Source organism: Cyrtonyx montezumae, unplaced genomic scaffold (assembly GCF_038088225.1).
Source record: "Cyrtonyx montezumae isolate F1298 unplaced genomic scaffold, pur_monq_1.0 scaffold_18, whole genome shotgun sequence".
In the NCBI taxonomy this organism is placed as follows: domain Eukaryota; kingdom Metazoa; phylum Chordata; class Aves; order Galliformes; family Odontophoridae; genus Cyrtonyx; species Cyrtonyx montezumae.
The window spans coordinates 16,597,397-16,620,648 of NW_027071914.1; the positions used below are offsets into that span (position 1 = coordinate 16,597,397).

The following is a 23,252-nucleotide window of genomic DNA, read 5'->3' on the forward strand; positions in this document are numbered from 1 at the left end:
AGGGGAGACGGAGAAAAAACATAGAGGGGAAAAAAAAAAAGAAAAGAAAAAAAAAAAGCGGCCGAGCCTATTGGAGAGACGCTGCGGTGGGAGGGGACGGCCCGCACGGCCGTGTCGGGCTCAGCGGGCACTGCCGCTCCGCCCCGGGGCTGAGCCCAGCGGGCACCCAGCGGGCACCCGGCACCCAGCGGGCGGGCAGGCGGCTGCTGTTTGCTGCCATCCTCCCGTGGTCAAAGCGGATCGGGGCTTTCCAGGCTTTCCAATGGCGAGATAAGGGTGGGCCCGAGGGAAGCGCGCCCGGTGCGGGCACTGCGCGTGGCTGCTGCGGGTAAAGGAGCGCGCACAGAGCTCAGCGTTCCCCCGCCGCTGTCGGAGCCGGGCTCGGTTCACGCCGGGCAGCCCATCCGGATCCGAGCCGAGCGGTTCGGCACAAACACAGCGCGGTTGGCGGCGGGAGGGGGGCACCGGCAGAGCCCCGCTGCGGTCCCGGCCCCCGCTCCCCCCCCCCGGCCCGGGCACGGCCCCGGCAGTGCTGCTCCTTCGAGCCCTCGCTCCGCTGCCCCCGCGGTTGTGCTGCGTGAGAGCCGTAAATAACGCGCGTTTCTTGGCGTGGTTTAGAGGTACCGTGAATCGTTAACGGCGGAGCCGCTGTCTGCGCTGCCGCTGTGCTCCCAGATCAGGAGCGAGCAGCAGGGGCAGAGCTTTCTGCAGCACGGCTGTCAAAGCAGCCCCCCCGAGATGCCCCGGCTCCGGGCCGGCGCTCGTTGCTCACCTTGCAGCGGCATCGCTGAGCACAGAAATGTCTCCTGCCTCCGTCCGCGTCCTCAGTCTGAGTCCAGAGGGAGGAGAACGAACCCCTGACCCTTCCCCCTGGTTGTGCACACCCAGCCGAGCCCGCCTGGGAGCGTGGGAACCACAAAAGCCCATTGCAGACCATTTGGGGAGAGGCTGCAATGCCCATGGTGAGGCCGAGTGCCCGCAGGGGCCGTGCCCCATGCTCACAGCGGGGTCGGGGGGTCACCGTGCCCCTCACCCCCCCGCCCGCAGCCGTGCTCGCACACCCACTCTCACAGCACTCACAGCAGCGTGCAGGAAGGGCTCCAAGGAGAAGTGGTGTCCTCAGATCAGCACCATCATGGGGTGGTGATGGTTTCCAGGTGAAGTCCAGCCTCGGGCGGCATGTGTGGGGCTGGGACAGCCCCGCTGTCACTGGGGCCGCTGCACTGTGCCCACATAAGACAAAGCAGTATGGATAATCCTTCGCCTTGCTATTTTTTCCCTCTCATGTGATCTTGTTTTTGGACTGCTATTTTGGGGCTGGCCTCCAGCCCAGGTGAAAGACAAGGATTGAATCCAGCCTCCCACCCTGTGCCCAGTGCACGCGGGGCCTCTGCCTGCTGCCTGGGCAGTGGGCACAGCCCTGCTGCTGGTACAGGTCCTGTGCTTGGTCCCCTTCCCTTCTCTTGCTACAAAGCCTTTTCTGTCCCCAGACCTCCCAGGGGATGATGGCTAAGAGGCTGTGGTGGGTGTGCGGTGCCCAATGGCCCCATCCCACAGCCTCCCTGCCCATCCCTGTGTGCTCAGGCTGGGACTCAGCACATCACCAGAACTCCCCAGTGCTGTTAGACCTTTTTCTTCCCATTTTCCCCACAGTTGCAGCCTGCCAGGCAGCTGACAGGAGATAAGGTGAAAAAAAAGCTGGCAGCTTGCAGCAGCCTTGACATAAACCAATGCCAGGCCCAACCCTGCATGCTGCTCCTCATCCCCCTCATACGAGCAGTGGGCATCCCACTGTGCCTGGAGGAGGGGGGCACGGCCAGGGGCAGGGCCAGGCGGAGGCTGTGGGGTTCCCTACGTGGGAACCTTCAGCTGGAGGTGTGCCTCGGTTTGCAGAGGATGGGTCATCTCAGGAGCACGTGAGATAAGTGAAAAATGGAGGTCTGAAAAACTCCCTTTTTTTTTTTTTCAGGCTATTTGGCAACCTCCAGTTAGCACATGGATTTTTTTTTCTTCTGCTTCCCATTAATCATTTTGGTACAAAGGAGTCCGCTCTGGCACTGTGCTGCTCTCTTTTTTGGGGGGACCATGAAACTGTACCGCATGAACAACACCAGGGGGAGAGCTTCTCTTCTGCTCTGCCCGAAAACGAGGCTGCTTGTAATCACAGCGTAGAGCCCAAAGCTGCTATTAATGGATGGAGAAGACGGCAAAGGAGGGAGCTCTTGGGGGCAAGGAATAAAGGGCAGAGGGATGCAGGCAGAGCTGTTTGCTGTCACGCAGGTGAGCTGTGCAGGAAGGGCAACTGTCCCTGCGGAGTGGCCTTGAGCTGTGCTGCAGGGAGGAGCACACTGAGCCCGTGGGCTGCTTTGGGATGCAGCTGGGAGCGCGTCCATCCATCTGCCAGTCTGTCTGTCTCTCCATCCCACTGTCCACCTGTCTGTTCGTCTCTCTGTCCATCCGCCCGTCTGCTCGCCCGTCCGTCCTCCCCGGGGGTGCTCCAATCTGAGCGCCGGCAGCGCATCCCGGAGCTGCGGCGGAGGAGGGGAGGATTGGGGGGGGGGGACTGGAGGCAGCGGAGCCGCCAGAGGGCGCCGGGGGGTCGCGGCGGTGCGGGGCTGCGGCGGGGAGTGGGGGCACGGCTGGTGCTGCTGGGGGGGGGCAGCTGGGGGCTCCAGGAGCCGCTGCTCCACCGTCACCAGGAGCACGACGGCCGTGCACGACGGCCGGCGCTGGGCACGTCCCCGCACACCGGGCAGGCCGGCTCCTGCAGCCCCCCCCTCCCCCCCGCAGGTGCAGTCGGACCTTTTTGCTTTCAGGTTGTGGCTGAGATAATTAGGGAGGAACTGAAGACGAACAGGAAGGCTGTTTCTCATTAGGACGCTCTCGTTCTCCCCGATTTCTGCCAGCACCGCCCGCTGTCCGGAGCAGAGCTGTTCTGTTCGGCTCTGCTGTGCCCTTGCACGCTGCTCTCGGTGCTGACTTATTTCCAGGATCACTTTGCAGTCGCCGTTTCCCGGGACGGAGCGCTCCCTCCTGAAGAATGACTCCGGCCTTTGTTTCCCGAGGGATGACCTGATGTTTTACAGCGAATGCTGTTTCCTTGCTCTCGGTACTAGGACAGAGTCAAGAGCTGAATCCCAGAGGACTCTCGAGCAACCGTAGGAGGAATCTGCTGCTGTAATTGCATTTCTGAGGCATCGGGCATTTTCTGATTCATTTAACGTGTGCCATGTTGCATCTGTTACCAACCAGATACACAACACAAGCCCTGTTCCCTTAAAAGTGCTGCTGTTATGGAGCACTGACTTAATTACAGATCAGGTTAGTCGGACAGAGCCCATTCTTCCCAGTTCCCCACTGCTGGGTGCCATGTCCTTCCAGTTCCCAGCTCCCTGGGCAGCACCAGGCCGAGGGGCCATCATTGCTCAGAGCCCCCTGCCCCATTTGCAGTGTTCTGGGTGCCCCAGCCGTGCTGCTGGCTGCTGCAGGGAGCACAGCCCACCCCAGCATGGCCCAGCAGCCCGGCTCTGGGCTCCCACGCACAGGGATGAGGTGCAGTTCATGGTTCCCACTGCTGTAGTTTTCCACGGCTGCCGTTGTTGACTCAGAGCACCCAAGGTAAAGTTGGGATCTGCTCATTATCATCGCTTTCCTCTTTCCTCTGATTGTTGTGTGGTTGCCATGGTTTTTGTAGCTGGAAGCGAAGACAGTGTGACTTTCTTACCTCTTGGGAAAGCACTTTTTGTTCCAAGTGGTGTCAGTTATGGCAGTGGTGGCTGAAGGGATGGGGAAAAGTCCCAGTTACGCACAGAAACATTTCTCCTTCCTCCTTTGGCTGCAGGTGGCAGCGTCAGTGGGGCTGTGGGTCCTGGACCCCACGGAGCTGTGCTGGTGGTCCCACAGATGTAAGGGCTGGGGCAGTCCAGGAGTTAGCCCTACTCACTGCAGTGTGGGATCCTCTGCGCTGAACCTCAGGAGGAGAATAAAAGCGGGACTCAGTGCCTGCCCCAGAGACACCTCCCTGCCCCAGATCGCCAGGAATTCCACACTTTGTCCCTGTCAGCTCAGCCGTGGGCACACAGCGTCAGCCTGGGCTGCAGCACAAAGCAACGCCGGCTCCAGCCGTACTCCTGGAGCAGGGGCACCCCGAGCTGGCACAAAGAAATCTCTGTCTGTCCCTATGATGGCATCCCACAGTTAACCCCGAGCACCGCAGCGTGCCCCTGCCCCGTGCCCCAGCCCCGTGCCCCAGCCCTGCCCCCTCTGCCCCCTCTGCCCCCTCTGCCCCGTGGGGGAGCAGGTCCTGCTCGGTGCAGGGAAGTTGCAGTGCCACAGCAGGAAATACAAGATGGATGAGGAAGCTGCCTGCTTCCAGAAGTGCTTAAAAGAAAAAAAAAAAAGACTCAAGCACAGGTTTTTGTGGCACCAAATGATTTTTTAAGCAATGCACGTCCGGAGAATGGCAGCATTTGGTGCCAGGAGGGGGAAAGTGTTGGTGCAGTGGGTGTGTGCAGGAAGGGCTGTGTCAGCCCGGGCTCTGTGTCCTGCACTGCTCTGCAGGGTGGGATGGCTCTGTGCCCACATCCCAGGCCCACGGCCCCGCACGGGGAAGTGCAATTAGGAAATATTCCTTATTCAATTTGCCACCGGCCTTCCTGCCGATGCAATTATTGAGGGATGAATTCAATTTCAAAATCGTTTTTAATATCTTCGGGTTTGTTCTTTTTAACGATAACTTTTTGTCTCCATTTTTCTTGCGTAAAGTCACAGGGAAAACTCATGGCAGCTGACGAGCACAGAAAGTCATTACAGAAAAATGAAGACAATGGGAAAGAATGCAAGTCGTACGGGGCTGGTGCTGCAGAAAACACAGCCTGCAGCTGGTCCTCCTGCTCCCACATTGCAGGCAGCTGCACGTCCCCCAAGGAGTGCACATCTGGGCACCTGCACATCTGTACTGCAGCCCCTGCATGTCTTTACACTGCACATCTGGACAGTGGCACCATCGGCCCTGGTGTCTCCATGCAGAGCTCCGTGGCACACCGAAGCACACAGGGCAGGTATGGGGTTTTGCTGATTTTCCCCCTTGCCTCGACCCACCTGATGCAATCTGCTGCTCACTGTGCTCACTACGACCACTCCGGGCTGCGGGCAGAATGTGCTCCCAGGGCTGCAGGGAGGAAGTGCCCAGAAGCAGCCCCCCCTCCAGCAGGACATGACATCCCTTATGGCAAAGCTTTGCTGCCTTCTGGAGGAACACAGGGCTGGCATGCTGCCCCGCAGAGCAGCTCCTCCTTAAGCTCATTAGCTCCAGAAAACAAAATGCAAACCCATTTCCTGGCTCTCATTCTGGTTTTTGATTGCCTGCCCCCACTGCAGCTTCTCTTTTCCTCTCGGTTTGGACTCCTCTCGGCCTCTCCCACCATCCCGGGCCCCACAGAGGAGGGCTCTGCAGGGAGGGGTCAGAACCAGGTGCTGTCCCCATTGCCCCGCAGCCCACGGAGAGAGTGGCTCTGTCCAGGCTCCTGGGCATGGCCAAGGTGTTCAGTGGGGATTTGGACCACGCTTTGGAGAGATTTTTATCCAAGAAATGAAATAGCCTCGGTGTCATTGTGAAAATTAAAATGATTTCCACTCGGGCCAATGGTGGTAGAGATGGACACCATGGAGATCTGGCACCAGAGCACCAGAACAGGGTGTGAGGGGCGGTCGCTGTGTCCCAAGGGAGAGGAAAGCCTTGGTCCTGCATCCAGGAGCAGCAGCAGCACCGAGCTCAGAGCCGAGCAGAGCCTGGAAGAAATTCCTATCTGCACGGAGAGCAGTGCTGCCATCCATCCTGCAGGTTGCACGCATCTCTGGCAATGCCCTGGAAAGGAAAGCAGTGTTTGGTTTGGGAACTGCTGCTTCTGATTCCTGGCAACGGCTGCAGAGCGATGTCACTGTGGTCCGTGACTTTTTTTTCCAGTGGTTCTTCAAATCTTGGGGGGAAAAATACCACCAAAACAAACATTCCCATCCTTGGAGCCTTCTCGTGATTACAGAACTTTGCTCCAGCTGTTGGGGTTGTGCACCCCTGGGGGTCCCTGCAGGACCCCCCCCCCCCCCGCTCTGTGCTGGTTGCTCACTGGGTGCCTCCACTGCCATTGCACCCCGTCACTGCATGTGCAGAGAAAGTGAGCCCATGGCTCCTCCTGCACTGGGACTTGAGCCTGCTGCCCCACACCCGGTTTACTCCCAGCTCTGATACTGCCAGATCTGTTCTCTGCTCTGTGCAGAAGATGAGAGCCAGCAAAGGGCAGTGGGGAGAAAGCTGAGCGTGGGACGAGGGAGGGGCTGGGGGAGCTGGAGGCACCAGGTGCTGCCCATCAGGGTCCCACCCCGTGGCAGGGAGCAGCTGCAGGGCTGGGGCCCATGGGGGGAGTTGGGGGACTGCAGCTGAGCCCAGCTCTGCTCTGGGGCTGTGCTGAGCACCCTGTGTGTGCTGGGGCCTTCCTGCTCGCCGTGCAGACCGGGGCTGTATGCTGATGCTTTGTGCTTGCAGAGGAAGCAAGTGGCAGCCACTTGGCCCATCCTTCGATGAGATTTCTTCTTTCCTGAAGAAACAAGAATAAGAACAGACAGACTGTTTGGCCTTTCCTGACAAAGGAACTTTGTCACGTCTATAATTAACTCTGTTATTTAAATACTCCTTCTGTGAACATCTTTGAAGATTTCCTAGCCCTTGGTTTGCTCATTGCTTTGCCATTCCTGCTTCCTGTGCTGCAGTCATTTATGGGGGCATGACTAATTGCACTTTTCCATTTAATTGGAAACTTATTTCTGATCTGTCCTCTCTGTGTGTGTAGCTGTAGCTCAGGCAGCCTGGCTGGTGCCTTTCTGCAGCCCCAGATGCACCTGATAGCTCCCAGAGCTTCCCGGAGAGCTCAGAGAGCGTGTTCAGCCCGTTCCCTTTCCTTGGCTGGGACTCTGTGGGATGAAGCCCTCCCACCCCCTCTGGGTGGGATGTAGCCTGGAGCAGCAGCAGAGCGTACAGCCCTGCCTTGGCCTGGGAGCTGGCTGTGTGCACAGAGCTCTGTGTGTAAGCAGGGATGTCTCCTCCTGCGCAGTGCTCCCACTGAGCGCCTCTGGGCACGCAGCTCCCTGACCCTGTAACTCCTTCCCCTCATCTCTGTGATTCGGAACAAAGCCATCTCCAGGCTCCTCGCGCACGCAGCCCCTGTCCCTGTGACGTGTAGCACAGTCCCCACTGCGCTGCAGACAGCGGAAAATAATGCATGGCTTTGTTTGTCCCTACGTGCCTGCACAGTGCCACTAACGCTGCAGTGTGAATGGTGCTGCACAGGGGTCACCACGGCCCGAGTCACAGCACTGTGCTGTTGGGTGACGAGCTCTGAGCGTCGCAGATTGAGCACTGATCCTCAGCATCGTGCTTCTGTTGGAGTCTGGATGCTGGAGGGACTGAACTTGCACTGATATCAGGGAAGGAGAAGGTAAACAACACTTTGCTGATGTTTGATCCAGTTCTCCAGAGTGGGGAGTGCCCCCTGCACGAGGCTGCTGCTGTCCTGGTTAGCAGAGCTGCGGGGCCGGGGGTGCACAAGGCACCCAGAACTTACCCAGAGCACAGAGGGCTTTCTTTTCTCTTGAACGAGGAACCAAGGCAAGGCAATGTGAGATGGCTGCATGCACCAGGACAGCCCCGCTGTGCTGGGAGCAGGCTCTGCTTTGTGCTGTGACACCTGCCAGGGGTGGGCTGGGGCAGGTGGGTGCCAGGAGCAGGACTCGGGCTGACTCAAAGCACCTCCCCCTGGTTCAGAGCCTCCTCCCGAGGCTCAGAATAAACCAGTGAACAGATCCATGTCCGTGAGAGCCAGGAGGGCTTGGGAATGCAAGTGGCAATGAACAAAAAAATTTAAACGTGTTTTCTTTTAATCAACTGGAAGTGAGCTGGGCCACGCTGGGAGGCTGAGCCCTGCAGCTGGGAGCACGTCCCCGGTCCTGCACGATGTGGGGAGTTCAGATCACTCTGCAGAGCCTCACCTGTGCTGCTGCTGTTAGAACTGGGACCCTCCTTGGAGCTGTCCTGCTGCCCTGCAGGTGTGCCTGGAGGCCAGAGCAGGGGCTGCGAGAAGGCATCCAGACCAGAAAAAGAAGTGGTGGTGGAGGAAAGACGTGGGTGCAACTGCTGCAGGTTCAGCTCAGTAAGGAAAGGTACATTCCCCTGTTTGTTCCATGTCAAACGGAGTGCTCAGTGCAGGGAGCACCACTGGCTGTGCTGAGGCTGTGCTGCAGCCACGCAGAGTGCAGCAGTGTGCACCAAGGAAGGGGAACTCCTGGTGCTGCTCTGGAGCTGTGCTCACAACAGATGTGAGGTCCAGGATCTGCTCCCTCCAAGGCTATCAGTGCAGTGGGTCCATCTATGCCCTTTGGTTTACAGCAAGGAATTCATGCAGATCCCTTATGATGGTTAATATATTATCTGGAACTCTTCTTTATTATTTTCTGTCATATACAGTGCTTCATCTGTGCCTTGTGCAATAACAACTCCATGGCAGCAGGAAAGATAAAGCACTCACGTAATACTGGCTTGTGATACCAAGTTGTGTAATAATTGGACCTTGAACATTGCTGCTTGAGGGCAATTCTGGGAACCCTCTTCCACAGCTCTTGGGCTCTGATGGTCCAAATACCCATTGCAGCTTTACAGAAACATCTCTGTGTGCCTGGCCCTGCTGCTGTCAGACCTGGTTGGTGGCAGATCCCTGTTCCCCAGTACCTATGATGCTGAGCCCTGATCCTTGCTGCTGTGGGGAAGGGGGCAGGGAGGTATGGGGACGCAGTGTGCTCAGCCAGGTCAGGGAGCTGAGCCACCTGAGAACTGCTGCAACAAAACCAAAAAGGTAAATTTTCAGATGGAAATATCCAATCTGGCGGAGTGTGTGCCCCCCAGAACTGGAGCTGGTGTGGGGAGGGCTGGGTGCAGCACTGGGGCTGACAGTTTTGCAGCTGACGTGGCAGTGATGGCTGTGCCCACAGCTTTGCATCCACGCAGCCGTTATTTGATCTCAGAGCAAGCCTAACTCAGGAGAAAACTACTTTTTATTATTATTATTTTTAACGCTGGATTAACTTTCTGCTGACATTCCTCCCTGGGCCAATTTGCTGCAGGACAGGAGAGCCAGGGACCACGGCAGAATGTGGCCAGAGCACAGGGCACAGTTCTGTGGATTGGTGCGTGCTGGCACCGAGCAGATGCTGCAGGTGACGGGTGGTGGGGACCAACCAGGGATGTCCCTGGGTCTCAGTGGCAGCCCAGCCAGTCCCACGTGCCCAACCGACTGACCTGCTTCAGTGTAAAGCAGCCAAGATGCTTAAAGAAAATAAAAGTTGAAGCAAGCAAATATGAGGAGGGACACAAGCCCTTACCCGCAGGCAGGAGGATGTGGAAGTTTTATTGTTTTTCCTTTGGTGGTGTCCTTTTACAGTTTGGATGCACAATCCGAGTGAAAGTTGGCTGGGACACATCCATGGCCACTTCCCCCTGCGTGCTGCCCTGCTCTGCTCCTGCATGCAGAGCTCGAATACGCCGATGAACGCAGCGTAAGCAGGAAAAAGGGAGCGCAGCACAATCCGATGCATTAATCACTGCCTGCACGGGGCCCCTGTTCGAGTGCTCTGGTGTGTGTGATATTTCATGTGACAGAGCTTTGCAACGCTTCAAATCTGTCCTGTCCACAAAATGACAGTCTGAGCATCATTGCCTTCTATGGCTCTGGAACGGTGGCAAAAGAGATTTAGTTTCCAGCCCCAGATATTCTGATCCTCTAAGGCAGTGTCCTATAAATCCAGGTACAGGTTCTTCTGCATCAGCTGTGAGTGCTGGAACACTTTATTCCTAGGAACAATGGGGATGTGGAAGGAGAAATCCAAAATATGCACTGCTGTGGTTTGTACAACGTAGAAAAAAAAAAGGAGCATAATCCAAATAATAACATCTATTGCTTTTACAGGGCATATGGCATAAATGACAGCTAATTAAACCTTATATCCTGCCAGCAAGATAAGCATGTAATTAGTATTACATCCCTTCTGCAATTAGGAGACCGCATGCAAAAAGCTGTGCCTGCAGACTGCGCCGGGAGGCGGTGACTCAGCCCCAGCCCGGCTGCGGCGGCTGAGAAGATCGCGCTCCCGACGCGCAGGAGCGGGCACTGCGGTGGTGGCACTGCCATCAGAATGCGCGTTCTCACACCTCCGGGGCCCACACCGCGCGCGTCCCCATCGCTGCGGAGGGGCAGTCGCTGCCTCTCGGCTGCCGACCCCCAACCTGCGGGCAGAGGGAGGCGCCCCGTGCCCGAGATTCACCCTAGGAGCTTGGGGTGCAGGGGCGCCCGCGAGCCCCCCGCGTCCCCCCGGCAGGACACACCACGCTGTGAGGACGAGGCTGCAGAGGCCTGGGTCGCGCCCCCGCCACAGGACGGCTCCAATTAACGCGGCCGCGGGCGCACACGGAGTGACACACGTGGACCGCGCGCAACCCCGCGAGACCACCCGCGCCGCGCTCCACGCCGCCCCTCATTGGCTCTGCGGGCGGAGGGGGCGGGGCCACGGCCGCAGGGGCGCGCCGAGACGCGGGCGGCGTGGCGCGGCGCCGCGGGGTCCCCCATTGGCTACGAGCGCGGCGGGGGCGTGGCCTGGCGGGGGCGCGGCGCGGCGGCGCGGGCCGGCAGCGAGCGGGGGAGGCGGCGCCGCGCCCGGCGGGAGCCGTGCCCGGGCGGCGGCCCCAGAGCGGCGGCAGCGGCGCCCTCGGCGCTCCCGCACGGCTCGGCCCGGCCCGGCCCGGCCCGCTCTGGGGCGCGCCCCGCGGCGGCGGTTCCCTGGGAGGGGAATTCTGTTGTTGTTTGGGTCGCGGTGCGGCGGAGCGCAGCATGGGGCTCCCGGCGCTGGAGTTCAGCGAGTGCTGCCTGGACAGCCCGCAGTTCCGGGAGCGGCTCCGCTCGCACGAGGCCGAGCTGGAGAAGACCAACAAGTTCATCAAGGAGCTCATCAAGGACGGGAAGTCGCTCATCGCCGCCCTCAAGAGTAAGTGCGGGGCTGGGGGCGGCCGGGCCGGGCCTCTCCCGCCTCCCCCGCGCCGCCCCGGCTCCCGCATCCCACGCGGCCCCGCGCCGTCCGCTGCTGTTGCGGGGCAGTCCCGCGCTCCCACGCCGTTCCCGCACCGTGTCGCGGCGACCCCGCCATCCCCGGCCCCGCACCCGCGCTGGGACGCGGAGGTCATCGGGTCGTTCCCCGGCGGCGGTCCGGGACCCATTTGCCGCCGGGACGCGCGTGGTTTGCGGGGATGGGATGCGGGGTTGGGATGCGGCGTTCGCGTCGATCCGGAACGAGCGGCGGTGTTCTGCGCTGCAGACGCGTTTTAGGGATAAATGAACGCGTGGGACCCAACGAGGCTGCGGGTCCGGGGGTACTGCGGGGCGGCTGCGGTGCTCCGTGGTTGTCCGAGTCTGGAGGTGGTCCCGCTGCGCTGGGTAGGGGTGCGTGGCACAGTGCTGCGGCAGCACGGGATGCTCCAGCGCCGGCACTGCCGCCCGGTGCTGCTCCCACCTCCGTCCCCGCGGGGTGTGGGACGTGGGTGCGTACCCGGGGCCCCCAGCTCGGGGCGGCGGCACGGAACCGAAATTGCTTGAAGTCTTGGCAACGTACGCTCGTGTTTTCCTTCCTCTTGCGTTTTCTGTTGAACGTTTCACATCCTCTTTGTCTCGAGGTGGGCTCTGGGGGCAGCCCCTGCTCCGGCTGTGGGTGCAGCGTCGGCCCCGCTGCCTTCCCGTGGGTTTTGCAGAGCTGCGTTGTGGTTGCCGTGCCGTGCTCTGCGTGAGGGCAGAGGTGGTGCTGATGTGCAGGGTTTTGTGACTTCAGTACCGTCAGTGACAACCTCAAAGGCTGAAATGAGGTTTGCTTTTAGGACTGCTCTTGCGAAGTGCCCTGTGATGTCCGAGCGCCTCTGGGCGTGTGCGTGTCTGTGTGAGCACAGATAAACTCTGCTCTTCTCGGGGAGGATCTGCCCCGCTGCCATTGTCTCCCTTTTGTGTGCCAGCACGGTGGTGACCTGGTTTTCAGTGCAGCACGTCCCTCGTGCACCAGCCATCAATTATTCAGAAAGTTTTGCAGACGCAGAGACCTGAAGTGAGACGTGAGTAATGCACTCAGAGCACTGTGCACCGAACTTGTCCTCCTGTTCTCCATGCCGGGAGCTGTGTGCCTGTCCCATGCCGACAGGGGCTGTCCCCTCCCGGCACAGTGGGGCTGTGGGTGGGGGTGGCAGCCCTGTGCCCAGCTGCCTCCTTCTGTCTGCTCCTCCCTCTCGCAGGCAGTAATTTGAAGGCAGCTGGCTGGTCCTGCCCGGCTGTGCAGACATGAGTGCTTGGTGGTGGGATGGAGGTGCCAGCTCTGTCCTCGTGGAGTGTAGGCCAGGACAGGGGGAGCAGGGCTGGCCCTGCTGCAGGGCTCTGTGCCCCCAGGTCCTGGCTGGGCTGTGCGTGGCTCCGTGGTGCCCTTTCTCGTGCTGCTCTCTGCTTCTGCCCGGTTCTGTTTTCTTACCACATGTGAGTTTGGTGCAAAGCTTGTGCCCCGTGCTCATCCCTGAGTGTGTGCACCTGGCACTCCTCCACTGCTGCCACGCAGCACAACAAGCAAAACGTGATTTCCCCTCTCAATTTCAGGAAGAGCTTTGCCCATCTGTTGTGTGCAGTGTCATCCAGAGCTGCATGGCTGTGGTTCTGATTTGCAGCAGCCAGGAGCCTCTGTTGGGTGCTCGGTGCTGTGCAGTGTGCTGCGTGGCTGCTGAGCTGTGCCTGCAGCTGCTAAAGTGGAAGCAAAAGCGAAACTTTCTGCCATTGTTTAAACCGAGCAATTAATCCCCATCTGATATAAACAGGGCTTATTCCGGGAATAAGGAAACGTGTTTTGTGAACCCAGCTCCAAGTCACGCAGGAGGCATTTACCTGGGTGAGGGCACTGCCTGAGCAGAAGGCCCTGTGCTGAACGTGGGGTGAGCAGACCCAAACCCCTGCTCTGATGGGTTTCTTCCCTTTGCCCCTTGTGAGGAAGCTGTGCCAACCTCAGGGCTGGGGGCAGGGGAGGCTGAGAGGGATGGCTTCAGCCCTGCCCCTTCCAGCATGGGCCCTTAGTTTTGCAGGTGGAAGCAGTAATGGCTGGGGATGCATTCATGACCAGGGACAGCTTCACCTCTTGTGGACTTGGCTTTGAAGCAAAAGGAGCACTGTGCTTCTGGAAACTGAAGATGAACCCCCACGGGGTTGGTGCTGGGGTTGGGTTGGGTCAGGGCCGGCTGTGCCCTGGCAGCTCTGCTGGGGGTGCAGCACTGCCAGCCCAGGTGTGGGCACATGGGGTACCCCGGGCCCTGCTTGGCCCCCTCAGCTGGGGAGAACCTGGCTCTGTCCTGCCCAGTGTTCCCAGTGGGACTGGAGCTTAGCATGAAAGCTCTGTGCTGCGTGGCTGCTTTTATCCTACGAGTCCTTCTGGTGCTCCAGCTTCATTATTCACCCAGTTCCTATTTTAGTGCTGTAATTGCAGCAGGTGGTGTTATCTCGTGCTTCTGAAGTCTGACTGCCTTATCTGGATCTTTCTCTGGCAGTGCCACGGATTCCTGCTCTGCTGGGGTTTGTACTTCTGCAGCCTGGGGGATGTCCTGTGTGTCAGCCCCAGGTGATGCTCTGAGCAGCAGGGCATCCCCAGCGGGTTGTGTTCTCTTTATTGATGACACAGGCACACGTGGAGAGCCGTGCATCAGGTCCAGCTCCTCAGCCTTCAGCAGCCCCGTGGGAGGCAGAAGATGAGTGCTGTTCCATCTCCCTGCGTGGACTGCCAACATCAGAGCACCCCACTCGTGGCTGGGAGGGCATCCTGCACCAAACTGAGCTGGGAAATGTGGGACTTTGGTGTTTTTTTTTTTTCCCAGACGAGTTGCTTCTGATTTTTCTGCTTCATTCCTGCAGCGAAGGTGCAGCTTTGCAGCCAGCCCCAGCCTCGGGGCTCAGCCGTGTCAGGGTGGATTTTCCACCTCCCCATCCTCTCTCAGAGCTGTGGGAGTGCTCTGTGGCAGCAGCCTGTGGTGGTGGCAGCTCAGGGCCGGAGCGCCTTTGCCTCCTTTGCATGACCTGTGTAGCTGCATACCTAGCAGCTTGTCTTGAATTTTATTCAAGTGAGCTGTAGTACAACTAATAATACTTTACTTCACTTTCAGCACAACTTGAAGGCTCCTCCTCTTCCTCCCCCCTGCCCCGGAGGTGCTCGCTGCTGCTGAGGTCTCTGCTGTGAGTTTTGGAGGAGCTGCTGTCAGCTCTGCAGGGCTGGGCACCGGCTGTGTGTCACAGCCACTTTCCAAAAAGCACTCGGGCAGCAGAAAGGCCGCAGCCGCTGACTGATGCTGAGAAGGAGCACTCAGACACAGCTTTCCTCCTGCCAGGTGCTGTGTTAGCTCACCCACATGTCGTGGTCCAGGAGCAGTGTCCCCTGCAGGGACCCCGGTCCTCCCTGTGCCCTGGTCCTGCCATGCAGTGGCACTCTGTGCTGTCCCAGAGGTAGTGCTTCGCTCGGGCTTTGCAGCAGGGACTGGACAGACTGCAGAGATTGAATTTGTGAACTCCGTTTTTAAATCGCACAAGGACGCAGCTCACTGGCACAGCTTGTGCTCATGTGGAGCTCTGAACCCGTGCATCACGATGCAGCGGTGTGGTGATGTGGGGGGGGTGAGCTGCTGTCCCTGCTCAGGGAGGAGCTCATTGTATTTTGGGGAGGAAAACGCAAGCTGCACGTGGCTGGATCCTGGAGGAGGGCATGGGGTGTGACGTGTGGTCATTCCTGCAGCACCAGGTGCCCTCAGCACGGCATGCCCTGTGCTCAGAGGCAGTTCTGCAGGGCTGTGGATGCAGTGCTGCAGTTGGTTTGTGCTCCCACAGCTCCGAGCACGGCACTACCTGCGTGCCAGGGGAGGTGGGCTGGGCTGGGGGCGGCAGCTGCTACTGACGTGTAAATACGTGCAAGGAAATGCTGTTTCCATGGCGGTGCTGGGGCTCTGGCACGCAGCTCTTCCCTGTGCCACATTGCCCGGTGTGGTGAGATAAGGCTGGTGTGATGCCAGCTCCTGGGGCAGCCTGTCACCTGCTGCCATCAGGGCTTGTCCCCTGGCTGGGGACGTGCTGCCAGGCTGCAGCACAGGGGTGAGCGGAGCGGCGTGAAGGTGACCGTGTGCCCCTCTGCTCCTGCACGGGCAGCCTGAATTCCTGGGGTGCCCCTCCCCAGCCCCAGGCTGGGCTCAGTGCAGAGCTGCTGCCCTGCCAGCCCCGTTTCTGGTTCACACCACACCGCAGTGCTGCCCATCCCATCCCGAGCCAGCAGCGGACCCTCAGTACAGCCCTCGAGGTGCAGCAGAGACAGAGTGCCAGGGCCTGAGCTGTGCTTCTCCTTCCCAGCCCTTGGGGCAGCCCTCCTGCTTCCCTTTGGTGTTGCCAGCAGCTTGCCCCGCAGGAGGCCGTGCCGTGCCAGGTATTCATCACTGCTTACATTTCTGCTTCTCTTTTATTTTTTTCCTCCTTGATGTGTTGGTTTGAAGCACAACCAAACGAGCTGGTTCCGTGCGCAGCGTGATGAATAGATTTAGCGTGACCCACTGTGGGTGGGGAGTGGAGAGAAAGCGGGGGGAGTTTGTTCTGAGCTCCGCACAGCTCGTTCGCCTCACTGCTGCTCCGCGTGAATCATCATCCCCCCTTCCCTCCGAGCGTGTGAGGAGCTGGCAGCGTGGCTGCTCTGCCTGTTTTTCCCCGTTCTCCTGGCACCGTTGTCCCCCTGTGAAGGCACTTCTACCTGTCTGCGTTAATTGCTCTGTGCCGTAGCTCTGTGGCCCTGCGTGGTGCCCGCAGCAGACTCTGTGTGTCTTTGCAGCCCCGATGGTCCCAGGGCACACACAGGAGCGGAGTGTTTCCTGTGAGCTGGTCAGTGCTCCTCGCAGCGCTGCGCGTGGGCTCTGCAGGGCAGGGACTGCAGCTCTGGGATGCTGCTGTCTGCGTTAATGCCAAGCTCATTTCTCACCGGGGTTTATGCAAAGCACACAAGCCCCCGAACCATATGGTTCCTGTGCATGGGATGGTGGCAGAGCTGTGGTGCACATGTGCTGCGGCACGGCAGAGCTCAGGAAGGGCACAGATGCCGCTCCCTCTGTGCTCGCTGCCGGTTGGGCACATGGCAGGGCTGGCTCAGCTCACACGCACGCCCTTTGCTGTGGTTGCTTTGCTAATTTTCATCTCCTCGCGTTTCGTTGTGCCCGAGGGGCGGTGTTTTCTTGCAGCAGGAGCTCCCGAGGAGGCGGTGGTGGCCTCAGCCGTTGTTTGGTGGCCACGCCGTCCCTGTCTGCTGCGGATCTGCTGGCGGTGGGGACGTGCCGAGCTGCCCTGGCAGCTCCGTGTTTGTCCTAAAGACAAAAATGCTTCCTTTGTTCCGGGCTGCAGCGGAGAGGAATCTCTTTTGAAAGGATGCACACTGTTTATCTACAGGCAGGCGATAAATAGCTGGTAAAACTGCTGGGAAATACAAACTTTTTTCCAGGGGTGGGAGCTTCGGTGCTGCTTGCAGGGCTCCGCGTGCTCACCGTGGCGGGGCGGCTGCAGGCACTGCTGCCACCAGTGGCACAGCCACACAGCTGCTGGTGTGGGGCTGCTGTGCTGTGTGTGGGATCGATCCCTGCTGGCAGCTCCAACCCCACTGCGGGGCCTCAAGGGGGGGGCGTGTGAAGCAGGTGACCGTGGGGTGAGCTGGGTGTGTGTTTTCAGTACTACAAAGTAATAATGGTTTCCCTTTGCTGCCTTTCTGTAGTGGAACTGCTGTCTGTCCGGAACGGTGCCCTCATCGGATACCGGTTGCTTAGTGATGCTGTAGAAAAAATCACACATTGCACAGCAGAGCTGCTGCGTGCTGTCACCCTGCTGTCCCTCTGGGACGGCGCTGGCATCGCCCCGTGCGTGCAGCAGCCGTGGGCACAGCGTGGCTCTTCCCGGTGCCTGCAGCATTTGGGGCTGAAGGGCTCTGGTTTGTGCTTGGGCTGGCTGCAGGTGGTGTGCCACAGCACTGTGCTGTGTGCTGCCTCCCCAGCACGGAGCTGCTGTGCCGGTGGCTGTGTCACCGTGTGTCCTGCTCACCTCTGTGCCGTGGGACCTGGGCTCCTGTCCTGGAGCCGTGTCCTGGAGCCATGTCCTGGGCTGCCCATTTTGCTGCAGGCTCTGATGGTACTCTGCGTTTTGTTAGGTTTTTTTTTCTGTGGAGCAGGAACAGTTGACTCACTCGTCAGGGACGTTTCCGTGAGCACACGGTGGGGTTTTGTTCCTGCTCTTTGGTGAAGAAGCACCGGAGGCGAAAGGATTTCCGTGAGCTCCCTGGGAGGAAGGGGAGGCCGCTGTGGGGCTGCTGACCCCACACTCTGCTGGGACGCAGCCCCCGCCCCAGCAGTGAGAGCTCCCTGCTGCTGGCTGCCTGAGCTGGGATTGGGGGCAGCTCTGTTGCTCCGACCCCTTGCTCTAAAGGCACCCCGATGCTTCGGCACCTGCCTCCTGAGAAGTCAAGCAGGCTTCCTGCCGGGCCTGCTATTAACAAATTAGATTTAATAACGAACTAATCCAAATGCGTGGCTGCTGCCTGGGGCAATCTGCTCCTGCACATGGTGTCTGGTCGGGGGCTGTGACGAGGGGCTGTCCCTGGGAGCAGAGATGCCTCCTGTGCCGTGCTTGGTCCGCCCTGCTCAGCTGTCTGTGCTCCTAATGGTTATTAACGTGGTCAGGAGCAAATTTCTTCGGGATTAGTGTCCTGTGAATTGATTAACTGTCTCAGACAGAGCATTTTATTTTAATGAAATGTGATTCCAGGCTCCAGTCAATGAATTATTGCATCAATGAGGGTCAAGTAACCTGCGCTGTTTTTGTAAGTTATTCTTCCAGGTTTTTAGAAGAGAGAAACAGGAGGGGCTCAGGGGAGGAATGAACAGTGGCAGAGCTGGGTGTGCTCACAGCACAGCGTGGGGATGTGGATGGGGAGGGCTTGGGGTCACCGTGTCCGCAGGCAGGGGGATGCGACTCTCGGATCCTCGCTGCTCCGCAGGAGCCTGGAATGTGTTTCATGGCTCCAGGCTCGCAAATAGCAGGCAGGAATGACGTGAGAGCTGACTCCCTGCTTGCCGTGTTGCTCTCCGTGCAGCAGTGCTGTTCTCAGATGCCTTTTCCCAGCCCTGTCGCTGCTCTGGACCCGTTAGTGATGTGCCCCAGCATTTCTGGCAGCGCTCAGTGTGTAGTTGCCTCTGGAAGCACCCACTGGGGCAGTGCTTTCCCATTTCGTTGCCGCTTCCCTGGGTTCTCCAGGCACTTGAGCTGTCAGCAGGTTTGCTTTCTGCCATATCCCTCCTGCTCAGCGGGTTCGTTCTGATCCCTTCATCTGCTCCAACGTGTGCCCGGGCCCAGCCCCGCAGCACGCCTGCTGCCAGATGCCAGCACTTACTGGTGAGATTACAGGTTAGGAAGGGGCTGGGGGGGAGGGCTGCCATAAAACACCACCAGGATGTGAACAAAAATAAACGTGGGGAGAAGTGCCAGACATGGTAGCTGGGAGAGGAAGCAGAGAGATTTGTTCTGTTTTTTTTTTTCTCCCACTGTGTTCACTGGGCGGGCACGAGGAGCTGGGGGCACCCTATGGGTCCCCGTGTTTCAGGTGGCATTGGGATCCCAGTCTGGGTGTGTGTGGTGGGAGCAGTGGGATGGTGCCATGAAGCAGGGCTGTGGGGCCCTCCCCCCGCCCACCCACCTTCTACCAGGGGGTGTCCCAGCACTGGGGGTGGCTTCCAGACAGGTCCCCGGCGAGGCACAAAGCCAGCACTAAGGTCCGTTTTAGCAGTGTGATTGCTGAGGATTTCTAAGCGAGGGTTAAATGGAGGCCCTGGAGTGATCTCGTGTGTCTGCAGTCCCTGGTGTGCTGGGGTCCCTGCAGGGCTGGCCGTGCACCCTGCTGCTCCTCGGCAGAGGAGCTGAGATCTGTCAGCAGAGGTGCTGCTGTGGGTTTGCTGTAATGGGATGTGCACGGGGAGATGGTGAGAAGAGCTGAGCAGGAAGGATGCGAGCTGCAGCGAGCGCTGCGCTTGGAGGCCGGCGAGCTCGGCAGCGCACGGGTGGTGGGGATGGTTGGAATTCAGGAAGCAGGCAGACGCACGGGGCAGGAGGAAGAAGGTTCTTATCAATGATCCGTTTCCTCAGCTCAGATGGGAATGGGAGAGCAGCAAGTCCAACGTGAATGGAAGGAAGCGGTGCCTCACGTACGTGTGAGCAGAGCCGCTCTCGGGCTCCTGAGGCCGAGCTCCGTGCAGTGCCTGGGGGCCGCGGGCACTGCAGCTCTTTGGGTTTCGTTGGTGGCGGCGTGCTTTGTTCAGGTCACCCGTACGTGTGGGGCACGGTGCTGCCCTGCGCCGTGTTAATGCTGTCCCCGCGTGCCGTGCGATTTGCAGTTCTCCCTGCTGTTAATGTAGGTCAGTGAGGGTGGATGTAGGTGACCTCTCCTGGGGCTGCTAAACCCAGCTCCGGCCCCTGCTGTCCCACCGTGGGGGCTGGGGCCCGGTGTTCGCTGGGTTTCTGTGCACAAAAAGTAGGGCATGGAGTTGGTGACTCGACGGCTCTGACGTTCTGTGCACTCTTCTCTCTCTGGGTCTGTTCTAGATGAGTTTTGTACAGCAGCATCCCAGGCCTGGCCTCACCTTGTCCTCCGCAAGCAGGGGCTGCCTGTGCTGAGGCTGCGGTCCCCAGCACTCCAAAAGCTCCTCCGTCTTCCTGGCCGTGTTTCCAGGTGGCCGCTCTCCTCCTGGCTGCGCTTCTCACATCTCCAGTGCTGTTCATCTCGGAGAGCACGGCGCACACCCCCAGGGCTGGCAGTGCTCCCCAAGCTGGCGGTGCCATCGGTGATGTGGTGAGGGATGATGTGGGCAGGTGCTGCGTTGCTGGGGATGGGGCAGTGGTTCTTGCTGTGCCACCCTGCAGGCCTACAGCGTCTGACTTCGTGCTTTGTCAAGCGCAGAGCTTTTATCTCTTAAAATACCATGAGAATAATTCATGTCTTCAGTGTGTTACTCAAATCTGATCTGCTATTTGAGCCCGGTCAATAGTCCCATTCATCCCACAGTGGATTCTCTGTCCCCCTGGCAAACATTTTGCCGTATGAATCCGCTCTGAGCGTGTGAAGCGAGGCATGCGGTGATGGGCTGGAGAGCAGTGCAGCGTGCTGGGAGCAGTGCTCGGGCTGAAATCTGTGCTGCCGTGGGCAGAACGCCTGGCTGGTTGTGCTCACATTCACCAAGGTGGGTGCTGGCCCCTCTGCCCCTTCAGCAGACACAGCTGCATTGGGCACTCAGTTTGGGGTTTTCCTTCCCTGTGGCACTGTGGGGGGGACTTCCAGGGGTTTCCCTGGTGGATGGAGGAGCAGAAAGGGCAGCGCAGGGTTGTGAGGTCTCAGCTGGGTGGCAGTTCTCCTGGGGAAGGGTTTCTGCTCACGTGTGGCTCGTGGTGTGGGCCGGGGCTCGGCTGCTGCATCCGCCTTCAGCTGTGCTCACAGGAGGGGCAGCAGGGGACGGTGGCAGTGGTGCTTTGGGGACGTTGTGTGCTTGGATAACTTGCACTACAGCCGATAGCAGTGGGTGTGAATTGAAGCCTGGTCTCTGCGCTGCCTGTGCGTGCAGCGGTTGTCGTTCCAAGTTCACCCCGCTGTCTGCTGCCAGGTCTTCCGTGGGAGGGTGCTCTGTTTTGTTGGTTTCTTTTGTTAAAGGAAGTGAAATGCAGAAAGCTGTCACCGAGAGGATGCTTGTGAGCTCCTAGCACGGTGCTGCTTCTCCTGGCAGCGGCTGTGAGGGGCTTGGCTGCACTCCCTTGGCTCAGGGCAGCACTGCTGGTACCCGCGGGGCTCTGCCCGTGGCACACGCACCTTCCCTTCCCGAGCAGGCTGACCCCTCTTCTCCCTGTGGTTTTTAATTTCGGTCAGCGGTGAGCCGAAGGCAGGACCTGCCAGCAGCTGGAGTCCCATGCTAAATCACTGATTAACCGCAGCCGCCCGGCGGACGGGTTGTTTATTAAATGAGTCATGGCTAATTGCGATGACAGCTGTGTGGGGTCCCAGCCCGGCGTGGGCCCCGGGGCCGTGGCCGCACTGCTGTGAGCACGGAGCTGTGAACCCACAGTGCTCTGCCACGTAGGGCTCCTGCGTTGGGGTCCCGGATGCAGTGGGGACCGGGTCCAGCTTTGAAGTGGGATTGTTTTCCGTGGGTGTGTTTGGTCTCTGTGCCAGGACGATTGCTGCTGAGATGTTCCAAGACATCCCTCGTGGGCTCTCCTGAGGCTGCTCTGCTCATGTGGTCCTGAGCACGGCCCTGGGCAGGGGGAAGGGCTGTGCGTGCTGGGGGCTGCGGGGGGGCTTCGTGCAGGGGGGTGAGCTGGTGTGGTACCTGCAGTATCTGAACCCATGGCTTTTGGAGGGGGACTTGTGTCGGCACGGGACTTGTGCCCCGTGATTGTTCAGTGGGAATTGGCAGATAGATTGGAAAACAGATGCAGCTTTCTTTTTTGACTCTGGTGGAAACATGTCAGCAAGGGAGTAACGGGTGGTTCCCGGTCTTTGTAGCTGTCAGTGAGCACTGTGAAACCAAGCGACAGGCTGCACGTGGGTGTTGCTTGTTAGGAAAAATGTCAGGTTGGATACTAGGAACAGTTTATTCCTCTGAGAGTGGTCAGCACAGGCTGCACTGGGAGCGGGGATGAACTGCTCCTGAGCTGTGGGGATGTGGCACTGGGGGACGTGGTCTGTGGGTGCTGTGCTGGGGTTGGGCTTCTGGATCTGAGGTCTTTCCCAACCTTCGTGGTTCTGTGGTTGCTGTAGCCGGATGGGGATGCTTGTGTTGGGGTGAGCAGCGTTCCTCGTGGCAGGGGCAGGTGGGGCAGGGCGGCTGGGGTGGCTGTGCTGGGGCTGCCTGGCCCCATCCTGCTGAGCCGGCTGCTCCCTGCGGCGGGGAAGGAAGGGGCAGGCGGTGCGGTTCCTGTTGTCCAAGTGAGAATTAAATATAGATTATTAAGCAATTTTCTGCAGAGGAAGTGTAGCAACACCGCTGTGAGTGAGCACAGCGTCTGGGGCAGGGTGAGTGCTGAACCTGCTGTGCTGTGTGCGTCCCAGCCCCATCCCAGCCCCATCCCAGCCCCATCCCAGCCCCATCGCAGCCCCGTGCTTCTGCCCCTTTGTGGCAGAGCACTGTGTCCCGCTTGGAGCCCAGCTCCTGCAGGAGCACTGCCTCTGTGTGGCACAGGGCTGGGATGGGAGCTTTCCTTGCTCTGGGGGGTGCGTGTGGATGGGGTTGTGAAATCACAGTGTCTGCGTTTTATAAAATCCCTTCTGCAGTATTTCCAAACGTCTTGGGGAGGGGCTTTGTATTTAGGAAATGGACACTCCAGTCCCCACGTGGTGGCAGAAGCTGCTTCCCAGAGGGATGGTGGGGGAAGAGGAGCTGGCACTGGGGGCAGCGCAGGGGACCCCCAGGCTGGAGGGCTGCTGCCCGCTCTGCTCTTGGCCTCTGCGAGCTTTAGAAGGAGTTGTGTGTGCTGAGATGAACTCAGCTGTTCATGACCTGCCCTTGGCAGCTATACCTCGAAGGGTGCCATGGCCTGCCAGGGGGATGGGGCTGCTGCAGCCCTGCCAGCCTGCTCGCTGTCCTGCCTCCTGCACTGCGAGGTGGGGTCACTGCCGGATCCTTCCTCGTCACCCACCCGCAGCTGCCTGCAGCTTTCTCCCATTCTGGCACCCTGTGTGAGACCATAACCCTCTTCCAGGAAGGGCAGAGTTCTCAGGAAGGGGAGCGCTACTGTAGCTGTTCCCGTAAACGTTTTAGCTGGTAACCCTATATTGCAGTAACAAGCCAATACATCACTTTTTAAAGGGCATTTTATTTGGATTGCTTGTTGCCATAGTTACGCAGCTGGACCTCCGGCAGCAGTGCCTGTGCCTGCTTCCTGTCAAGTTGGCTTTGCTAAGGAGTAGCCCTGCTGCCTCCAAACACCCGGGGTGGGGATGGAGGGGGGAGAGGAACGATGAGGGAGAGTGTGGGGCAGGATCTGTCCCTGCGCAGGGCGGGGGGGGGGCAGATGGATGGAGAACTCTGGTGACTGTGGTTCAGCTGT

General features: G+C 59.4%; 1 protein-coding gene across 3 annotated transcripts in view; it reads left to right on the top strand.

Annotated features, from left to right (window-relative positions):
- The first annotated feature begins 10,869 nt into the window (after positions 1–10,869).
- ARHGAP26 (Rho GTPase activating protein 26) overlaps positions 10,870–23,252 on the top strand; it is a 90,709-nt gene continuing 78,326 nt past the window's right edge. For all 3 annotated transcript variants that reach the window (XM_065734926.1, XM_065734928.1, XM_065734927.1), the window contains exon 1: positions 10,870–11,082. In XM_065734926.1, the coding sequence (XP_065590998.1) occupies positions 10,929–11,082 (154 nt within the window). In that variant the 5' untranslated portion in view covers positions 10,870–10,928. The remainder of the gene's footprint in view (positions 11,083–23,252) is intronic.